The sequence below is a fragment of the Dasypus novemcinctus genome, chromosome 2 (assembly GCF_030445035.2).
Source record: "Dasypus novemcinctus isolate mDasNov1 chromosome 2, mDasNov1.1.hap2, whole genome shotgun sequence".
In the NCBI taxonomy this organism is placed as follows: domain Eukaryota; kingdom Metazoa; phylum Chordata; class Mammalia; order Cingulata; family Dasypodidae; genus Dasypus; species Dasypus novemcinctus.
The window spans coordinates 46,131,303-46,153,750 of NC_080674.1; the positions used below are offsets into that span (position 1 = coordinate 46,131,303).

The window sequence follows — 22,448 nt, forward strand, 5'->3', positions numbered from 1 at the left end:
GGAGTTTTACAGTCTGAAAAGAAAAGACAGGAGAGAGAGGCCTGGAAGAGAGTCTAGAAATGACAACTGTATCAGCAAAAAAAGTGTCAAATATAAAATGACAGACAAATGCAACGATCAAAATGGATGAAATAAGAACTGCTTTTACAGTAATAACATTGAATGTGAATGGATTAAACTCCCCAATCAAAAGACACAGACTGGCAGAATGGATAAGAAAATATAAGCCTTCTATATCTTGTCTGCAAGAGACTCACCTTAGATCCAAGGATACCAATAAATTGAAAGTGAAAGGTTGGAAAAAGATATTCAATGCATGCAGTAACCAAAAAAAGCTGGGGTAGCTATACTTATCTCAGATATTACAGACTTTAAAAGCAAAACTGTTATTAGAGACAAGGAAGGACATTACATATTAATAAAAAGGATGATTCACCAGGAAGAAATAACAATCATAAATATAAATGCACCTAACCAGGATGCCCAAAGATACATGAGGCAAACACTGGCAAATCTGAAGGAAGAAATAGATATTTCTACAATAATATTTGGAGACTTCAATACACCACTCTCAGCATTGGATAGAACATCTGGGCAGAAGATCAATAAAGAAACAGAGAGCTTGAATAATATGATAAATGGACTAAACCTAATAGACATATACAGAACATTGCACCCCAATACAGCAGGATATACATTCTTTTCAAGTGTTCATGGATCTTTCTCCAGGATAGACAATATGTTGGAACACAAAACAGATCTCAATAAATTCAACAAAATTGAAACTACACAAAGCACTTTTTCTGATCATAATGGAGTAAAGCTGGAAATCAATAAGCAGCAAATAAAGGGAAAATTCACATATGTGGAGATTAAACAACAGACTCTTAAATAATCAGTGGGTCAAAGAAGACATTTCAAGAGAAATCAATAAATATCTTGAGACAAATGACAATGAGAATACAACATATCAGAATGTATGGGATGCTACGAAGGCAGTGTTGAGAGGAAAATGTGTAGCCCTGAATGCTTACATTAAAAAATAAGAAAGAGCTAAAATCAATGACCTAACTACACAGCTGGAGGAACTAGAAAAGGAACAGCAAGGTAGTCCTAAAGCAAGTAGAAGGAATGAAATAACAAAGATCAGAGCAGAAATAAATGAAATTGAGAACAAAAAAACAATAGAGAAAATTAACAAAACCAAAAGTTGGTTCTTCAAGAAGATTAAAAAAAGCAACAAACCCTTAGCTAGACTGACTAAGAAAAAAAGAGAGAAGATGCAAATAAATGAAATAAAAAATAAAAAGGGGAAACTTACTACTGTCCCCACAGAAATAAGGGAGATCATAAGAGGATACTATGAACGATTTTATGCTAAAAACCTGGACAATGTAGATGAAATGGAAAAACTTCTAGGAATGTACAAACAACCTACACTGACACTAGAAGAAATAGAAGACCTCAACAAACCAATCACAAGAGATTGAAACAGTCATCAAACAGCTCCCCAAAATGAAAAGCCCCAGACCAGATGGTTTCACAGGTGAGTTCCACCAAGCATTCAAAGAAGATTTAATACCAATCTTACTCAAGCTCTTCCAAGAAATTCAACAAGAAGGAACATTACCAAACACATTCTATGAAGCCAATATCACCCTAATACCAAAGCCAGATAAAAATATTACAGAAAAGAGAGAAAATTACAGACCCATTTCTCTAATGAATACAGATGCAAAAATCCTCAATAAAATACTTGCTAATTGAATCCAACAACATATTAAAAGAATTATCCATCATGATCAAGTGGGTTTTTTTTTAAATATTTTATTTATTTATTTCTCTCCCCTTCCCCACCCCAGTTGTCTGTTCTCTGCATCTATTTGCTGCGTGTTCTTCTTTGTCTGCTTCTGTTGTTGTCAGCGGCACAGGAATCTCTGTTTCTTTTTGTTGCATCATCTTGTTGTGTCAGCTTTCCCTGTATGCAGTGCCATTCCTGGGCAGGCTGAACTTTCTTTCATACTTGGCGGCTCTCCTTATGGGACACACTCCTTGTATGTGGGGCTCCCCCATGCGGGGACACCCCTGCGTGGCATGGCACTCCTTGCATGCATCAGCACTGCACGTGGGCCAGCTCCATATGGGTCAAGGAGGCCTGGGGTTTGAACTGTGGACCTCCCATGTAGTAGACAGATGCCCTAACCACTGGGCCAAGTCCATTTCCCCAATCAAGTGGGTTTTATACCAGGCATGCAAGGCTGGTTCAACACAAGAAAATCAATCAGCATAATACACCACATTAATAAATCAAAGAGGAAAAATCAAATGATCTTATCAATTGATGCAGAAAAGGCATTTGACAAAATACAGCATCCTTTCTTGATAAAAATACTACAAAATAGGAATTGAAAGAAATTCTCTCAACATGATAAAGACCATATATGAAAAACCCACAGCTAACATTGTACTCAATGGTGAAAAATTAAAGCTTTCCCATTGAGATCCGGGACAAGACAAGGATGCCCACTGTCACCACTGTTGTTCAGTATAGCTCTAGAGGCAAGAGAAAGAAAAGGCATCCAAATTGGAAAGGAAGAATTAAAACTTTCATTATTCACAGTCGATATGATTGTATGTCTAGAAAATCCAAAAAAAAGTCTATAACAATGCTGCTAGAGCTAATAAATGATTTCAGTAGAGTGTAAGGATACAAGATCAATACACAAAAATCAGTGGTATTTCTGTACACTAATAATGCACAATCTGAGGAGGAAATCAGGAAAAAAAATTCTATTTACAGTAGCAACTAAAAAAATCAAATATTTAGGAATAAACTTAACCAAGGATGCAAAGCACATGTAGTCAGAAAATTATAATGCATTGCTAAAAGAAATAAAAAAGACCTAAATAATTGGAAGAACATTACATGTTCATATATTGGAAGACTAAATATCATTAAGATGTGAATTCTACCCAAATTCATATACAGATTCAAGGCAATCCCAATAAAAATTCCACCAGCATTTTTTAAGCAAATGGAAAACATGATTATCAAATTTATCTGGAAGGGTAAGAGGCCCTGAATAGCCAGAAACATCTTAAAAAGGAAAAGTGAAAATTGGAGGACTCTCACTTCCAGAGTTTAAATCATATTACCTAGCTACAGTGGTAAAAACAGCATGGTATTGGCATAAAGATAGACACAGACCAATGGAACCAAATTGATGGTTCAGAAACAGACCCTCACATCTACAGCCAAGTGATTTTTGACAAACATGTTAAGTCCTCCCAGTTGGGGCAGAACAGTTTATTCAACAAAGGGTATTGGGAGAACTGGATATCCATAACCAAAAGAAAGAAAGAAGACCCCTACCTCACACCCTATACAAAAATTAACTCTAAATGGATCAAAGACCTAAATATAAAAAGAAGTATAATAAGGCTCCTAGAAGAAAATGTAGGAAAACATCTTCAAGACCTGGTGGTAGGTAGTGAATTCTTAAACCTTACACAAAAAGCATGAGCAGCAAAAGAAAACATGGATAAATGGGACCTCCTCAAATTTAAACATTTCTGTGATTCAAGGGACTTCATCAAGAAGGTGAAAAGGCAGCCCAGTATATGGGAGAAAATATTTGGAAAGCAGTTATCGGATAAGGATTTGATTTCCATCCTATATAAAGAGATCATACAACTCAACAATAAAAGAGCAAGCAATCCAATTTTTAAAAATGGGTAAAAGATTTAAATAGACATTTCTCCAAAGAGGAAACACAAATGGCCAAAGAGCACATGAAAAAATGTCCCATATCACTAGCTATTAGGAAAATGCAAATTAAAACAACAATGAGATATCTAACACCACATAGAATGGGCATTATTAAAAAAACAGACAACAATAAGTGCTGGAGAGGATGCGGAGAAATAGAAACACTCCTTCACTGTTGGTGGGAGTGTAAAATGGTGCATTCTCTGTGGAAGACAGTTTGGCAGTTCCTCAGGAAGCTAAATATATAACTGCCATATGTATGATCCAGCAAGTCCTCTACTAGGGATATATCCAAAAGAACTAAAAACTATGACATGAACAGACATCTGCACACCAATGTTCATAGTGGCATTGTTCACAATTGCCAAAAGATGGAAACAACCCAAATGTCCATCCAACAATGAATGGATAAACAAAATTTGGTATATACATACAATGGAATACTTTGCTGCAATAAGAAGAAATGAAATTGGGACATATGTGATAACATGGATGAGTCTTGAAGACATTATATTAAGTCAAGTAATATAAAGTAAAAAAGGACAAATATCGCATGGTCTCATTAATATGAACTAAGTACAAATAATAAGCACATGGAAGTAAAACCTAGAGTATAGGTTATAAGGAGATAAGTGGAGGGTTGAGAAGAACTATGGATACTTAATGTATGTAGAAGTTTTAGTTAACTTGACTGTAAAAGTGTGGAGATGGATAGAGTTGGCAGTAAGTAACACATTACAGTGAGTAGCGACTGGCTTATAAATGGGATTGTGACTGAAAAAGGTAGTCTGCTGAAGTAAATGTCAGTAGAAAGAAACCTAAAGAATAATCTAGGGACTGAATAACACAGTGAACCCAGAGGCGTCTGAGAATTGTGGTTAAGGGTACAAATGCAAGAGAGTCCTTCTGTGAGCTAGAGCAGATATACATCATTATTGCAAGGTAATGGGAATATGGAGAAACATGGGCAAACTACAATTGGTGTGACCTATGGACTGTGGTTAACAGCAATACTATAATATTCTTGCATCAATGCCAAAGCTGTACTGTGTTGACAATGGAGGTGTATGGAAAAAGTGTGCCAGATGTGTGCTATGGACCATGATTGGTGGTAATAGTCTAATGATATTGTCTCATAATCTGTAACAAATGTTCCACCAGGGTGTGGAGCTGATGGGAAATCTACATACCTGTATGATTGTTTTGCAAGTTCACAATATCTGTAACAAAAATATATTTTTAAAAAATAGTATGGGTTGGGGGAAAAATACACCAAATGTAAGGTAAGGACTATAGTTGGTTGTAATATTTTGATGATGCTCTTGCATAGTTTGTAACAGATGTTTCACATCAATGCAAAGAGTTGGTGGAGGAGTGATGTTTGAGACCCCTGTGTGATATTATGTATGTTTATTTTGTAAGTTTGCAATCTTTACTATACACTTATTGTTTATGTGTGTTCGAGTATTAATGATATTCTTCAATAAAAAAATTTTTTAAGTAAATATCCTGCAATAAATATATATATGTAATATAAATTTGTATAAAATAAGCAAAAGAGTTGAACAAAACCTCCAAAAAAGGAGGTTCAAATAACCAATAAACACATGAGAATACACTCAACTTCCTTAGGTAACAGGAAAATTCATGTTTAAACCACAATTCAGTACTACTCCACAGACACCAGAATAGTTAAGATAAAATGATGGAAAATACCAAGTTGGTGAGGATGTGAGCAATCAGAACTTTCATGCACTGCTGCCAGAAGCATAAATTCATACAAGCACTTTTGAAAACTGTTTGGCTATATATATTTGTGTGGTTTGGAACTATGTACCCAAGAAAAACATGTTCTTAAACTTAATCCATTCCTATGGAGGTGAACTCTTGTTAAAAGGACCTTTTGATGAGGTTACGTCAGTTAAGATGTGGCCCAGATGAACCAGGATGGGTCTTAATCCTATTACTAAAGACCTTACAGGGAAAAGTCACAGAGAGAGAAAGCCACAGGGAGCAGCTAGAAGCTGTAAGTCAATGGAACCAAGAAGTCAGGAGAGGCCTCCATGTGCACACTGCCATGTGACAGAAGACCCAAGGATAAGGAACGCCAGCAGCCAGCCCCAGAATGCCACAGTCTTCTGGGGGAAAGCATCATCTTGATGACACCTTGATTTTGGACTTCTCCAGGGCTCAAAGCCATGAGCCAATAATTACCTGTTGTTTAAGCCAACCCACTGCGTGGTATTTACTTCAGCAGCCAGGAACACTAAAACATACCCAATAGATATGTATACAAATGTTCACCTAAAAGTCACATACTAAAATTGTCCATAGCAGCCCTATTATAATGACCAAACTTTGGAAGCTATCCAAGTGCCCATCAGTAGTAGTATTCTTGCTATCAGGTTGTTGGTTTCTTCTGGATTTATGTTGCAAATATCTTTTTCCACGTATTGCTTGTCTTTTAGCTTTATTTTCAATATTCAGTGTCAGAGTATTTTAAAAATGAAATTCAACTATTTTAACAAGTATTTGCTAAGTATGTTGAATTTACAGCTGAGCTCCAAAAGAAAAACCAATATGGATCTTCTAACCAAGGTCCTCTTGATTGTTCTTAGACCAATATCCCCTTTCCTACTTTTTCCCTACTGAAAGAATGTGCATGGTGTAAATGTGATCATATGATTAGTACTTCCCTTAGATTCCTGTAAGAGAGGCTACCACTCTGGCTCTCCTCTGGCCATGCCCTAGCCAAGAGAACAAGGAATGTTGGGGTGAATGTGATGTGGCCACTCATGGGTTGGACTCCCTCTTTATACCATACTCTGAGTATGACAGATTGCAGAGTTCCTAGCCTAAATGTCCTGGAGTCTCATGAGTTGGGGAGGAAGGGTTTAGATAGGGCCTGAACATATGAGTTTAGGTTCCACATACAGGCATGAGAGACCCTGGCTCTTCGTAAGGAAGAAAAGTGGGAGGATGAGAGACTGAGGATCAGGTTGGGGACTGGCACTCCCTGTGTCATGACTTCCTTGTGCAGAATTCTGTGAAGTCTAAGAAATCTAAATTCTAACCTGGTATTCCATATTATTATGAAGGTATTTTTCTCAAGGTAAAAGGGTAGAATATACTGTAAGCAACACTTTGCTAGCTTGACGATGACTTTTAGCTATATAGACCTCTGATATGTAAGCTCCACTTGTACTCTCTTAGAAATGAACCTGCATGTAAGAGTACTAAAACATGCAATTGACTTTGCTTAATTCCTCTCCCCCTACCCCCATTAATTTGGTTCAGTGGAATTTTGGAAAATTTTTTAATGTTTTTACCTTAGACAGATGCCTTGTGGAATGATGGTTTAAAAACATGAGGTAGACAAGAAAGCAGAATTACCTGTGGAGGAGTCCAAAGAATGGACTTGGCAAAAGAAGGATATGGGCTCCTGTCCAACTCCTACATCTAACTCTGTGTTAAGTGGTCCAGTTGCTTTGCTTCTCTGAGCCAGCTTCCTTAATGATAAAAAAAGGATAATCACACCTTCACAGAACTGTTATGAAGAAAAAGTTATGTAATTTATGTGAATAAATTGTGCAATTATTTATGTGCTTGGAATATTGTGTAGTGTTGGAAAAAACTTGATACATTTTAATGACACTCATTTAATTTTGACACGTTCTGATATATTTTGTGTATGATAGTAGCAACCTATTTTGCTTCTCAAATTCTTTCATTACATATATCATGATTTCATGTGGTAAGGTGTCTCTACCTTACATCTGGTTCAGAAAGTGCTGCAGAGGGTCAGGGACTTTGAGAAAAGTGGTGCTATCCTGCAAGGCCCATATCTCCTCCTCTACATATTCCTTTCCCTACCTAAGGAAGTTTTTTTGTTTGTTTGTTTTCCCCAGCCTAAGAACTCCACAGCAATTCTTCCCCTCACTTGACATTTTCTGGCTTTCTTCGGTGGGCACTGGGTGGACAAGCCTGTTTCCTTGCATGCCCGAAGTGCCCATTGCTCTTCCTCTTGTACTTTCAAGATACACTCAGAGGATTCTCTTATCTAATCAAATGATAACTTATTTACTGTCTTAATTTGCCAGGTGTGCTGTGACAAAATAGCTTGACTTAAGCAACAGGAATTGAATTTCTCATGGTTTTGAAGGTTAAAAGGCCAAATTCAAGGTATCTGCAAGGCCATACTTTCTCACAGTGTCTGTAGCATTCTGGTAATGGCAGTCTTCCATCACATGGTGATGCCCTTGGCCTCTCCCTATGGCTTTCTCTTGAATTCTGACTTCTCTGGACCTTGGCTTCTCTCGCTGTGTCTGAATGTCCTCTCTGTATAAGGTCTCCAGTAATACGAATTAAGACCACCATGCTTCAGTGTGTCCACACCTTAATTAATAATAACATCTTCAAAAGGTCCTCTTTACAAATAGGTTCACTTTCACAGGAATGTGGATTAAATTTGAACATGACTTTTGAGAGATACATGACTCAATCTACGACATTTAGTACTTGAAAACATTCTACCTAATTCCTATAAAGGAACATTGCTACAAGAAACTTTTTTATACCTGGTCAGATCACTTTCTCATGAAATCTTTTTTGCTTTTATATTAACACCTATTTCTGCATGATTTTACAATGATGGATACAGACCATTATACATTTTGTCAAAACCTATAAAATTGTACAGTGCAAAGTGAAAACCATAATATCAACTATTGACCATGGTTAGTAGCAATGCCTCAATATTTGTTTATCAGTTGTAACTAATGTACCATACTCAGGTAAGATGTTATTAAAAGGAGAAAATGTGAGAGTGGGAGGGGTGAGGTATATAGGAATCCCCTATATTTTTTATGTGACTTTCCTGTAACCTAAAACTTATTTTGAAAATTAAATTAAATTAAAAAAAAAGACACTGGGGGAACATAAAGGAGGAATTGTAATCATACATAAAAGATATCTTATGGTGATGAAAGGCACAATGCAAGAAAGGTTTTTTTGGCTTTGTTTTTGGGGAGGTATTAGATTACAGAAAAGTTATAACTGTAACATGGGATGATCACTGGTGCAGGGAGTCAGTGGTGGGAGGAAGTATGGGGAAGGGTTCACCTGGAGTATGCCTCTATTGAATATGAATGGGTTCATGTGGTCATGGGGTATTATCTCAGTGGGTGAAGACCCACACAATAACCAACAAAATATTAAATTCCCATTTTGGGGAGTCCTGCTAAATTCACTAATAGAATGGCAAGAATGACATAGGCAGTGCCTAGTAAAAGAGGGCAGACCAATATGCCAGACCCTTAATATTAATGCTTTCACCTAAGAATCTTACCCTTGTAAAGTTGAAACTTAGCCCGGTTATATCTATTGCTTAAGAGTTACCTCCTGAAGACATCTTTGTTACTCAAATGTCCCTCTCTCTAAGCCAAAGTCAGCATACAAGCTCGCTGCCTTCCCTCTGGCATAGGACATGACTCCCTGGGATGGGCCTCCTTGGCACCAAGGGATTATTACCAAGCCCCAACTAGTGGTGTATTTGGAAAAAGACCTTGACCAAAAGGGGGAAATATTAACTACAAAAGAGTTTTTATAGCTAAGAAATTTCAAACTGAGTTGGATGGTCATTCCAGAGGTAATGGCAGAGGTTATGCTTATGGACATCTCAGAAGGACCTCACTAGCTGCCACAATAAACAGAGCTTCAAGCAGGGGTACTCCTGAGGGCTCTAGAGACATATAGACACTATAGGCAGAGATCCAACCCCATGAAATTGGCACCCTGTCAGTGGACCTTACCTTGGAATGTATGAAAACCTATTCCTCCACTGTAACAGATTTTGGCTCATTTATAATTTCCCTACACATGGTTCCTCTGCCCCTTTTTTTGAACCTATAATTAGCTCTATACCCATTAAATATATGTGCCAGAGACTTAAATTTTGGTCTCTTCACATGTTAGTTGAGCCCTGAATTATAGCAGAGTTACAGCCAACACTAACTCTCCAGTTTACTGGACTTGCCCAAGACAACTAACAAACTGAGAAGGAACAATGTGCATCCCAAAAAACAGAGAGTCTCTGCAAGTACAAGCAAGGCAGTTCCGTCCATCTGACCCGTGGGATCTAAGCCTCCTCTCAAATGGAATCAGAATGGACATCCCCATCCAAAAACCTCAAGACTGAGGAATGAACAAACCTAAGTGGGAAATGCAACTATGGAACAAAGTAGACATATTATTTTTGTCATCATGGAAGAACTTGTAACATTAATATAAAGATAATTGTTACCAGAGGTTCTAAGGGGAGGGAGAGGAAATAATAGTTATAACATAAGATATTTTTGGGACATTGGAATGTTCTGCATGATATTGCAGTGATGGATACAGGCTATTGTACATTTTGCCTATAAAATTGTACGATGTAAAGTGTAAATCGTAATGTAAACTATAGACCTTGGTTAGTAGCAATACTCAGTATTCGTTCGTCAATTGTAACAAATGGATCACAGTAATGAAAGATGACATTAATAGGGGAAAATGTGAGAGGAGGAGAGGGGGGATATTTGGGAATCCCTATATTTTGAATGTGATTTTTCTATAAACTTAAATTTTAAAAATAAAGTTTAAAAATATAAAACATACGAATTAAGAGGGAACAAGCATAGAACAAAATAAGATGTGAAGATAAGAAGTAGGAGAGGATTGCAATGGAAAAGGAAAGAAGAGATAGAAATGCCTTCATTGTGAGGTTGCTGAATTTCCTTTTTTGGAATACAGACTGAAAGACCAGCTCGAGATTGGATTGGAGCTGGAGCTCCCACCACAGCTACCTAACTCCAGACATTCTGCTGTTTCGTTTACTCCAGGGCACCTTGCTTGAATCTCATGACCCTTCTCTTTGCTGTGGTGATTATCATGGGAATGAACTTGAAACCAAGAACAGCAGTTTATGAGTGAGTTTGAAAAATTGCAGCAAATACCAAGATGGGGAGGGGGCAAGATAATCTAGGATTTGGAAACTGTGTTACTTGAAAAATAGTGAATAGAACTGAGGATTCCTGGCCTGGAGAATAAGTAACTTGCAGAGATATGTGAAAGCATATCTCATGAAAAAAGAACTTTAAATTTCCATTTTTTTCTTTGAGGTCCAGAGATAGAACCAGGTAGAAAGAATAGCAGATTCTAGTTAACATATTTTAAACAAAACGCAATGAGCTTCCAACGAGGTAGTTAGTGAGTCACTAAATTATTTATTCATACAGAAGCAAGGTGAACATGTATCAGATGTTCTTAAAAATAGGTTCTTGCATATGGTGAAAGGATAGACAAAATAATCTCAAAGATGCTTTTTTAAAAAATTTTCTAAGCTTAGAAAATTTAAGGGGAAGCATTCATAAGGTCTCTTTGAGATAAATCTTACTGTATTCCTTTCTAGAAGGTTGAGCTTTCCTGTGCTTGGTTGTGAATCCATAGAGCAAAGAGAGTCAAGGCAATCCATTTTATTTAATCTGCCTAGTTTTTATGAGCTCAGAATTGAAATACCTAATTTTGTTTAAAAATCATGAAATAAATGGTTATTTGAAGCTTTAATTTTTGGCTTTGGGACCACCTCATGTGTCTTGGCTAAGCATTTCCAGGTGATGAATTAACTTTTCTGTTGTTGCTTTTCAGTGTAGAAAAGCAAAAGTAAATACTTCACTAAGTTGTTTTTGTTTATTCATTATTCCCTTGCCCTCTTCTTAACCATGGCAGTGGTAGGCTAAGAGTGGAACCTAGGATAGAGAGATAAGTGTGGTCAAGGAACTCTTTCAACACATTTGCAAACATCATGTGTTCAATTCCATGACACACTGTGTCCTGGGCAGGGAAGGAATTCCCAGCATTTGCTCATTACCTGACATTCCTGATCCCCTTACCCTGCTATATTTTTCTTTATTCAGCACTTAACTGATTTATTTTCTTATTATGCTTATTACACCTTGTCTCTCTCTCCTATATAGAATGTAAGCCACATAAGGGCAGCGTCTTTGTGCATGTGTATGTATGAGTTTTGTTTTTTCCCTGATACATCCCAAGTTCACAGAATAAACTCTATCAAAGTACAAGTACTTCAACATTTGTGGAATGAATGGAAGAACACAATGGTGGGGAATTCAGTGTTAAAAAAAAATCCTGTAAAGTAAGTTTTTATATTTTCTTTTCATAAGCCAGTTGATCTTTTCAGGATCTTATTAATTTTCCAAAAAATATCAATTATAATTTATTTTACATGCTTAATGAATTCAGATATCACCCCCCTTATTTTAATAAATGATATTAATAACCAGCTCACCCAAAGTCATAGATGAACCCACACAGGACCCCAAGGCTCCTGAGGACAGTCTGATGTTCTTCAACTACAAATGTTACAAAACAGGCAGCTACAAAATGTTGTTTAAGGTGTTTTCATCTCCCTCTCTCTCTCTTTTTTAGTTTTTAGGAAATACTTTGGCACTTCATAGCATCATAGAGCAAACAAATCCAAGCCCTAATTTCAGGTAACTGTAGACTGAGGATTTTATACTATGAAATTTTTGTGTGGTTTTGGGGAGATACAATCTGAACCTAGATATCTGCACTCAAATATGTGCAATCTGAATCATGTTATAATTATTTCTCTTGTTTTTGAAATATAGTTTATAATTTTAGCCAAGCAATAGTAGGGATGTGCAATAGGATCAGAAAAAGTTAGGTTTTAAATGGGTGAAATAGATTGGCCAAGATAGGATTCATTGACAAGGTAATATTTGAGTCAGGACTTAAGGAAATAAGGAAATAACTACGCAAATGGATATCTGGGGGAAGAGCTTTCCAGGCAGAGGGAAGATCCAGTGTGCAGTCTCTAAGTTAGGAGTGTGCTAGCCTATTTAAGAAACAACAAACACGTCAGTGTGCTTGAAGCATGAGTGATTAGGCGATGAGGAGGGAAATAGGAGACAAGTTGGAGGGCAGAGGTACACAGATCAAGGAGGCCGTCATGGGCCATTTTGACATTTACTCTGATTTAAATGGGGAACCACTGGAGGGTTTTGAGCTGAAGGCCATGATATGACTGAGTTTTAAAAGAATCGCTCTGACAGCTGAATTGAGAATAAATGTGGGGGATTGGGGAGATGTTGAAGCTGGAGAGCAATTAGGTTGGGAGACTCTTGCAATAACCCAGGTGAGAGGTTGTGGTGGTTCAGACCAGGTGGTTGCTGTGGAGGGGTGGAGAAGTGAACAGATTCTGGATGTGGACTCTGAGAGAGAAGAGTCAAGGATAATTTTGAGGTTTCTGGCCTGAGTAACAAGGAGGGAGGACTTTGCCAATTACTGAAATGGAGATTTCATTAACTGTGATTGGAGGATGTTGGAAAGGGAGAACAAGAGTTCATTCAGATTTAGACATGCTGGCTTTGCGATTGTTTTGTAGCCATCTGCCTTAGTGCTCCAAGCTGCTATGACAAATAGCACACAATGAGTTGGCTTAACAACAGGAATTTATTGGCTCATGGTTTGGAAGGTTAGAAATCCAAAATCTTGAAAGGAAGGCCATGCTTTCTCTGCAAAGTCTGTGGCTGTCTGGTGCTGGCTTGCCACAATTCCTGGGATTCCTTGGTTTGCATCTCAGCCACCCATCACATGGAGATCTCTCTGTATTTGTGTTTGCTCCTCAAGTTTCTGCTGACTTCGGCTTCCTTCTCTGGCCTTCTTTGACTCTGTTCAAAATTCTTCTGCTAATAAAGTTCTCCAATAATATGGATTAAGATCCATCCTGATCCAGCTGGCCATACCTAAGTAATAACAGCATCTTCAAGAGGTCCCATTTACAAATATATTCTCACTCCCAGGATCATTAATTAAGATTAAGAACATATCTTTCATTGGGGTACATAATTCAACCAACCATAACATCCCAGTGAAGATGTCCACTTGGCAGTCTGGAGCTCTGTGGAATGATCTGGGCTTACCATAAAATCTGGGAGCTAAAATTTTTCATTCAGTATGATTAAACATTTATTGGGCACCTTACCATTTGCTGGGCACTTGCCTCAATACCTCAGGTACAAACATTAAGAATATTTAGTTCCTCCCTTAGGGAGCTCATAATCAGTGATGGAAACAAATATATAAACAAAAATGGCAATATTTAATAAAAATTGATATAAAGGCCTTTGAGGACACTAATGCAGGGATAATTCATTAATTAATCCCACCTTTAGGAAAAATCAGGAAAAGCTTTAGATAGAAAGTAAACAATTGAACTGTACCTTGAAGGTTAAGTAGGATTTCCCTAAGAGGAAAAAAGTAAGAAATTTCAGGCAGAGGAGAAGGTATGAGTAATGTAAACTTCACTTTTCATAAGGTAAAAGTGCTCTGGCATACTCAACACCTGGTACATTTTCTTCCATAATTTAGAAAATATAAATAAACTCACATTAGTCTCAACCTATACATGGTCATATAGGAGACCAAGGAAGCTTTATTCACGGGGCTTAATTAGAAAGGCACCCTTCAGGTAAAGTACATTAACTAGGGGTACAAGTTGATACCTGGTTCCACAATATTTTACATACAGCAGGGTTTTTCTTCTAATAATCGTGTGCATGATAACCTTTTCTAACAAACAGAGCAGCAGCCTTAGCAGTCTACTTTCATGCCTCATGGAATAGAGGCTGCAGCTCACCCTAGAGAAAAAAAAGTTAATTCTTGTTTTTCAAGCATGGCTATCATCTCAGGGTAGAAACAATAGAACTGAGGAAGTATTTTATGAGTCCCCTCAGGCACCGCCCAGATTGATCAAGATTCTCTGGGCCGGGAGAGAAGGCAGAGTGGCAAAGGATGAGAAGGCACAGAAGGGACAGAAAGAGGGAGGTTGGTGGTGCCAAAGTCTGAGGGTCCAACTTGGAAGGTCACCTCAGACCCGAGTGGAGTCAACACGTGAGGACTGCCTGTCCTCCACCCCTGTGGGGACAGCCCTGCCAGCCAGCTTGGACCACCAGCAGGAGTTTTGCCTGTACCCCTAATCTTTTACTTTCCCAAGTGTGGGCACCTCCCCCTTTAAAAGCCCCAGCCACTGAAAACACCCTTAACTGCTCCAGTAAAGTGTGGATCCCTAGAAATCAAGGGGGACAGCGGAGGACCTTATGGAAAAAAGGGTCTCCTTATAGATAGAACATAACCAGTTACAGAGCAATATCCACTCTGCTGCTTCCTCCAGGGTGGGGCTGTGGTCCAGAATCTTTCCTCCTCCTTTCATTGGGGTGTTGAGCCACAGCCGAGTCTCTAAAGGACTGCAAGGAACAGTTTTTCCATTTATTTGATTCCTTTGAAAAGAGGGATGTCTTATGTGACATCTGCAGCCTCATAGTTTTTGGCCCCGACGTCCAGTACTCTCTGCGCCCTGTGGATCTTTTATTCTAGTGCTAAAAAACTTGGATTCTTTAAGTTTTTAGACATTTATCTCTGGCTTTGTGTCTGGGACCTCAGTAAAAAAAAAAAAAAAAGGTATTTCGTAAGCTTAAGCTGGTATAGACATAGGTAAATGAAGAACTGGGTGTCCATAAAAAAAGTAAATAGTAAAAAGATAGCTTGACTGACTGTTCCTTCAGATCTCAAACAGCCTAAAGCTGGACTTTTGTACCGTCAGCTTAGATCAGCAGGTGTTGACTAGGGGGTTACAGAAATGACATAGTCAAGCACCACGATATTCAATTTCCTAAATACTCTGGCCATTTCTTGTTTCACTTTCTTTTCCCATCAGCACAATAGGCTCAAGCCCCCTGAGAGAGATGAACTAAGCCGAGGCAGGACATTTAAAAAGTCTGCCTTAGGTACACAGCTTGGGCCTGTGTCTGGACTCGGTGCAGCCCTGTGCTCTGGCTTCTGGACATACCCCTCTGCTGACATGCCGTGTGTCCTTAGTAAATCCCTTCATCTTTCTGTGTCCATTTTCTAATCTCTAAAATAAGGTCCTTCGTAGTTTTAATTATCTTTTTACTGTGCCCCATTGCGCAGGAGTTTGGAGATTGGTTGCAGGTGGAGAGACGATGTTTGGTTGTGCTTTCCAAGCAATCTTCCTGTATTTTCTGCCCATTCCCGCAATAGCTAACTTTTCTGTAAGCGATCCTTAGAGTCTGCTGAGGGCACTTAAGCTCTTCTAGGGTCCTATCTTCATTTTGGGAATAGGGGTGGGCGGAAAGTAAGGAAGGGCTCCGCAACTACCAATATTTTCCTCTAGGAGGAGCCGCGCAGCCCAGAGGAGAGGGACACGCACCAACTCCAAGTCCTGGCCGAGGAAAGCTTCATCCCAGCTTCTCGGAATGCGCGGCCGCGGCGGCGCTCGGCGCCCCCGCAGCGGGTCTAGCACCAGCCGCCCCGGGAGCTTCCCTCGCGCCGGCAGCTCCGGCTCTGAGGGCGGCGAGCGCCGCCCGGCGTGACCCCCGGGGAACGGCGGCCGCCGCTTCCCACCCCTCCTCTCCCATCCTCCCTACCAGTTTCACCCCGCCTCCTCCCCCCTCCCCAAGCCTGACAGCCTGCGAGCTGCCAAGCAGGGCGCAGCCATGGGAAGGGAAGGCGGTCTAGGGAGCGGCTGCGGCTGCAGCGGCGGCGGCGGTGGCGGCGGCCGCGGCGGCTGCTGAGCCCGGGCAGCGGCGGGGACCCCGGGCTGGGGTCGTGTGGCCCAGAGCTCCTCGCGCCATCGGGCCCCGCACGGACGCGAACCCGCGCTCTCTCCGCAGACAAGGCTCGGAGGTACTGGGGGGGGGGGGGGGGGGTCGCTCGACTGGGACTCTTATTTTGTCCCCTGTTTTGCAGGGTGGCTAGCGGGTGGGCTCTGCGGCGCCAGTTGTTTATGGAGCTGAGGATCTGTCTTATGTATCGACACAGTTTCCCCGCTCCCCCGGGACACTGGGGGTTGCCTCTGCTTCCCCTCCTCCTCGTGAAGTTGTTTTCTGCTGGTGGGATGTTGTAACCCGATCCACATTGTAGACGTGTGAGTGTGTGTGAGACAGAGAGAGCCGCGCGAGGGGCTGGAAGTTGGCGGGGGGCGGCAAGGAATTGGGGGCTTCAGGAGAACCACACTTCGTGGGCGCCTGCGCCGCGGCCGTTTGCGGTGCGTCGAGCGACTTCACCGAAGACAGTTGGTTCAAATCGTAAAAGTTTTGCGAGTATTATTTCTGTTTGACATCATCAGCGGGGCTGAAGCAGGAACTGCTGGCGCTGCCGCGGCAGCGCGGGGAGAGGTCCCGGGCAGGCGCGGCCGGAGGGAGTAGGGAGGTCGGGCTGAGCGTGTAGACGCGGCGCGCTCCTCCCCGAAGGGGCTGCAGCCGCGCACTGAGAAGAGCCACCCCCACCAGTCCCCACGAGCTGCGCTGGGTGGAAATCGTGGCGAGCTGAGTGACCCCAGCCCTGGACATACTCGTGGTTATGAAGTCGACCAAGCTGAAAGATTTGACAGAACTACCCGAGGCATGCGGGCTGCGGGTGAGTGGGATAGCCGGCCGCGGGCTGAGGGTGTGCAGACAGGGTACCCACTTATGGGTGCGTGAAGAGGTCTGTTTTGGGGCGACTGCTTTATATATAACCTCAGGGGTGAGTGGATGGGTGGTGGGGAGTCCGCTGGGGCCGGGCTGCGGGAGTTGGTAACCTGGGCGCGTCGTGTGTGCGGAATGGGTGTACTTGAGCGTTGTGTCTGCGCCTAGGAGGCGTATCCCGCCTGAGCCAGTAGGGTGTGTAGCGGGCGGTGGGGTGGGGGGTGGAGGAGTCCACAGAAGTACCGCCTGCCAGTTTGTGCCGCCAGGAGACCTCGGACGGGACTGGGAAAGGTAACGGGAGGCCAGAGAGTGGGAAGTCGCGTAAGCTCTTGCATGGGATTTAGTACAGTGGACTTTAAAATATTAAACCATTGCCTGCGAGGGCCTGGGGGCTAAAGGTGGGGTTTTCTGGAGCTCTCGGGTGAACTGCAGGAGAGGACATTTGAGGGTGCTAGGGGATGTATGACCTGGGATGTTGTGGCAGCCAGGGCTCTCTGCTCTGATCAACTGGTGTTTCCAGCTAGTTTCCACCTGGTCACCCTAGAAATCTCTCTCTGAGGTGCTCTTGGAGGTTAACAGCTATTGAAATATTTCCGGCAATAAAATGCTGGACAGAAATGAAATAAAACCATTTAGTGGTCAGAGTTGTTGGTTCCATTTATTCTGTGATGGACGATTCTGTTTCCTTTTGAGAAAAACAAAGCTCAGTGCTCCCAGATTAGATTTCAAGGGATCTACAGTTATGTATGATTTCCCTTCAGATGGATCTTTGGATGAAGCTGTAAGGACGTGTTTTAGTCCAGAGACCTTTGGAAAACATTTGTAGCTGAAAAGCGTGTCTTATCCGCTCATCTCCTCCTCCCACCCTTTGAAATTTTTTGCTTCATACCGTTCTTAGGAAAGTTGGCAAGTGCATATGCATCTTTTTTTTAGGAGTAAATACATCACACTGAAGTTATAGATTTGGTCTCCTGAATGGCATGGAAAGCCGTCATATAAAGCGCAAAGGTGTGAAATGAAAGTCTATAAACACCATGTCAAAGTGACAACACAAGTGCATTTTTTTCCCCAAACTGAACATAACTTTGCCTTGCAAATATTTTTCTAGCCAGAGTTTGGGACTGTGCTTTTGATGATTAGTTTTAAAACAGGAGACTCCACATCATAAACCACTTTAAAGTGGTTAAAGTGGCCATCCGTCTAGAGACCATCTCTCCACTATCCCTGGTGCCTGTGTTAACAGATGTTTATGGTGCCTGGTAACCTATGGGACTGTCGCGTTGAGTATCCTGTCGACTCAGGACATAATGTTTATAACATAATGTAATAAATGGAGCTACAGTTGCAGCCTGCTCCTGCCAAGTGTATGAAGCACCCTAGCATGGAAACAAATCTTGAAGTTGGTCCAACTTGGCGAGCCTCTTTGGCTATCTGCTGGTAAGCATTGTTAATGTAAAGATAAGTCTGAGTGATACAGTGAGAAAGTGGAGCAGCAAATTGTTTAGTTTAGGAAAAAAAGCGTGGATCATAGTTTTTAAATATGCTAACCTGGAGATTAAGCTCCCCTGTTATTATACTGTTAATTGCACAATTGCATTTTATGGAGAATTGGTTTGCTTTTAAAGAACTTTGAAAATATTAAAAAAAGAAGTCAGTAATGAAAGACTTTCTATTTCTTAGTGCATCACATGTATCCACACAAACCAGCACTTTTTCTACTTAAAAAAGCCTATAATCTTTATGGTAATGATTTAAATAATGTGCATATTATTAAATCATTGCCATATCAATTCAAGATTCAGATAACCTTCTGAATCTTGACTCGATAATAACTGAAATTTATTAAGACTGGGATCAGCCCTTGGCAAATTGGATAAAGAAGGCAAGACAGGATATCTTTTTGGCAAGTGATTTTTGTCCCAACCTGACATAGATATAATGTAAATAATGTACCCAATAGAATGGTTGCTTAGGATGATAAGGAATGTAGAAGTAGCTATCTGGTGCATGGGCCTCCACTTCAATATCCCTATAAATGAGCTAGTAGCCTCCTTTTGGAAATAATCACGTGCAAATCTCATTTTCTTGCTCATCAGTCCATTCTAGGAGGCTTTCATTTTTACCAAGTTCTGCCTTGCACTGAATCATGGTTTTTCTTCTACCCACTTATCTAGCCTTCATTCTCTGGAGCTACACATAGTGAATCTAATTGCTTCCCTTTAAGTGCTGTGTTTGAAGTTCCTTCTTTCTGAATTCTTTTTGCCTATTCTTGCAACTTTTCCTCACCCACTGTGGGGTCCGACCTTTCTCTACCCTGACCTTCATGCCTGAAGTTCCATGTTCTTGCCATTGCTCCTAATGTGTGTTGTCTAAAACACAGACTTGGAATCCTTAGTTCTGGACTTTCTATATCTGTTAAAGCAGCTTAATATTTGTGTGCTTTTATAGCCATTTCATTACATGTTGACTAATTTCAAACCTGTAACAAGGTAATTTGTTGTTTTCAGATCTTTAATCACCCATAATCCAAACAATATGACATCATCAAAATATTTTTTCATTCCTGAGCTTTCTATAAACCTACAGAAAGTGTAATACTGTGAAGGTATAGAGAATTCTACATGTGATACAGAGAGCTCCTTAATTTCTCTTTATCAAGAAATACCTACCAAAAATAAATATACCAGATGTAGAATGTTCTGAAGACCAGCAAATTAAAGCTGCATATTATAGGCAGGTAGTAACCATGAGATATTCTCTTCACAGACCTCACTCTATCTACTTCTGTGAGTACAAGTCAGTATTAGCAGTCAACAGACATTTATTGAAAGCTTGTTCTGTCCAACACTGAGAGCATATGTCATTTGGCCCTAAATGAGATGACAGTGCTTCAGACAGTAACACTTCCTTGGGCAACTGGGATTTAAGATGTACACACAGGATATGACTAAATCAACAACCTATTCTTTCTCAGAAGGTAAATGGTTTGCTAATGCTGCAAGGAAGTCTAAAGTGCTCATGCCTGAAAAAACAGGTATATCTTGACTTCCATATGAACTGAGACCCCTATTTCCTGTTGTGTGTCCAGATCCCAGTCAGACAATGGATCTGTTGCTCCTCACTTATCAAGTCCCAACATTCTTGGAGGAATGATGCCAACCTGACTTGTACATAGGAGGAGGTATGGTTCAAAGGCATGCACTTTGGGGCCACTGGGACCTCAGTTTGAATTCTAGCTTTACCACCTATTTATAGTTTAACCCTGCTGTGACTCATGTTTCTCCCCTGGGAAAATGACAGTGCCTACATCCCAGGGCTAGAGTACTGACTCCCAATGTTTTAGCATTTATGACCAGTACAGCTTATTGGGAACCTATCTAGTAAGATTAATTTCTCTTTTATGTTACCTGCTGGATTTTCCCAACTAAATTATGCTTTCCCCCTGCCCCCCCCCCCCCCCCCCCCCCCGTGAGAATCTGCCACAACAGTGTCTTCCTGTAAGAAATGTTTATGGTTGATGATGATAACTTGCTGCTTTTTCAGCAAGTGTGAAAGAAATCTCCATTTCTCTTAGCTTAGAGAGAGGTGGGACAGAAACTTAACTGACAACTGGGCCTGTCAGAAGACCCTACTTTGTGGACAGACCTGTCGAGACAAGGGACCAGTGACAGTCTTGTGTTCTTAGGTGAAATTCCCCGTGCTTCCCCTCCCTCTTTGGGTATATGTGTGTGTGCAGTGGGACTCCCCTTGCATTTTGATCTCCATTTATATTTGTTTCATTGCTTTATTCTGTTTTCATATTAAGGGAGAAAGTAAAAAAAAAAAAAAATCACAGTACATCTGTTGGCAAGTACTTGGACATTGAATTTCCCCGCTAAAGTTCTACTTTGATAAAATAACCCCCAGGTTAGGATGGCATAGTAGGAAATCATAGTAAATTTGGCACCAGGAAACTTAGATCCCAAGTTGTGAATTTGTTTAAAGATAAAAAAAGTCTCTAGCAGGCTGGGCTTCTAAGTAAAAAGAGGGAAAGTAAAAAGTAAAAGTAACTAAATAAGTAAAAAGGAGGAAAGCAGCTCACCCAGCACAAGTGGTGAAAAATATTCTGATAAAGCCCTCATTCCACACTGGAACACCAAACTATTTTGCAAATTAAAAAAGTACTTTTATGTGTTTTGCTATGGTGGACAGCCTACCACGTTAGACATTTGCTATTTAGTAACTCTGACGCAAATGGGTTTTGTAAATCTTTTGCAAATTATCTAACCTTTCTGGGCATCATATTTCTTGTATGTAAAAACAAAACCAGAAAAAACAGCCAAACAAAAAACCCAGGAGTAAATGATTTCATATGCCTCTTTTCTGGGCTATGATTTGAGTCTATTTAATGATTGAATTTCTCTCTTCTCTTGGTTCCTTTGGCAGTTCGCTTCAACCTCTCTGAGAATACCAATTTCATTCATTTTTAGTTTTATGGTTGGCTTTCTATGCATCTGTCTTCTTTGCTATGTGTAGGTTCCTCAAGAACAGCAGGTGTAGGAGGAATGTTAGTTGGCTTAACACGGAATGCTTTGGACAGTTAAGCGAAGACATATCACTTATTGAATAATATACAAAAATTTTATAAAAGTGTCAAGAAATAGTGTTGGCCTATTTTATTTCCTCACCATTAATTTTTTATCAATGAAATAAAACTGATAAGCAAGAATTATCACCATTGTGCTTCCATTCTAAAACAATAAAAACTCATCACAACCTGATGTAGAATGTCTTTCTGAAGTAGCTTTTTTTTTTTTCAATTTGAGTTAAAGAAAATTCCATGTTAAGCACCAGACTCTGGGAAACGGACTTTGGCCCAGTGGTTAGGGCGTCCGTCTACCACATGGGAGGCCCGCGGTTCAAGCCCCGGGCCTCCTTGACCCGTGTGGAGCTGGCCCATGCGCAGTGCTGGTGCGCGCAAGGAGTGCCGTGCCCCACAGGGGTGTCCCCCGCGTAGGGGAGCCCCACGCGCAAGGAGTGCACCCATAAGGAGAGCTGCCCAGCAGGAAGGAGGGAGCAGCCCGCCGAGGAATGGCGCCGCCCACACTTCCTGTGCCGCTGACGACAACAGAAGC

At 40.7% G+C, this 22,448-nt stretch overlaps 1 protein-coding gene across 8 annotated transcripts in view; it reads left to right on the top strand.

Annotated features, from left to right (window-relative positions):
- Positions 1–16,055: 16,055 nt before the first annotated feature.
- GHR (growth hormone receptor) overlaps positions 16,056–22,448 on the top strand; it is a 311,580-nt gene continuing 305,187 nt past the window's right edge. For 3 of the 8 annotated variants that reach the window (XM_012528225.4, XM_071207953.1, XM_071207951.1), the window contains exon 1: positions 16,344–16,552. Coding sequence is in view for 2 of the 8 variants with exons in the window: in XM_004448217.5 (XP_004448274.1) it covers positions 17,272–17,284 (13 nt within the window). In the remaining 6 variants the exon portion in view is untranslated. Of the gene's footprint in view, positions 16,553–16,714; positions 17,285–17,606; positions 17,626–22,448 lie in introns of those variants that run through there. The other 5 variants (XM_004448217.5, XM_004448219.5, XM_058308500.2 and 2 more) reach the window with 4 other exon arrangements.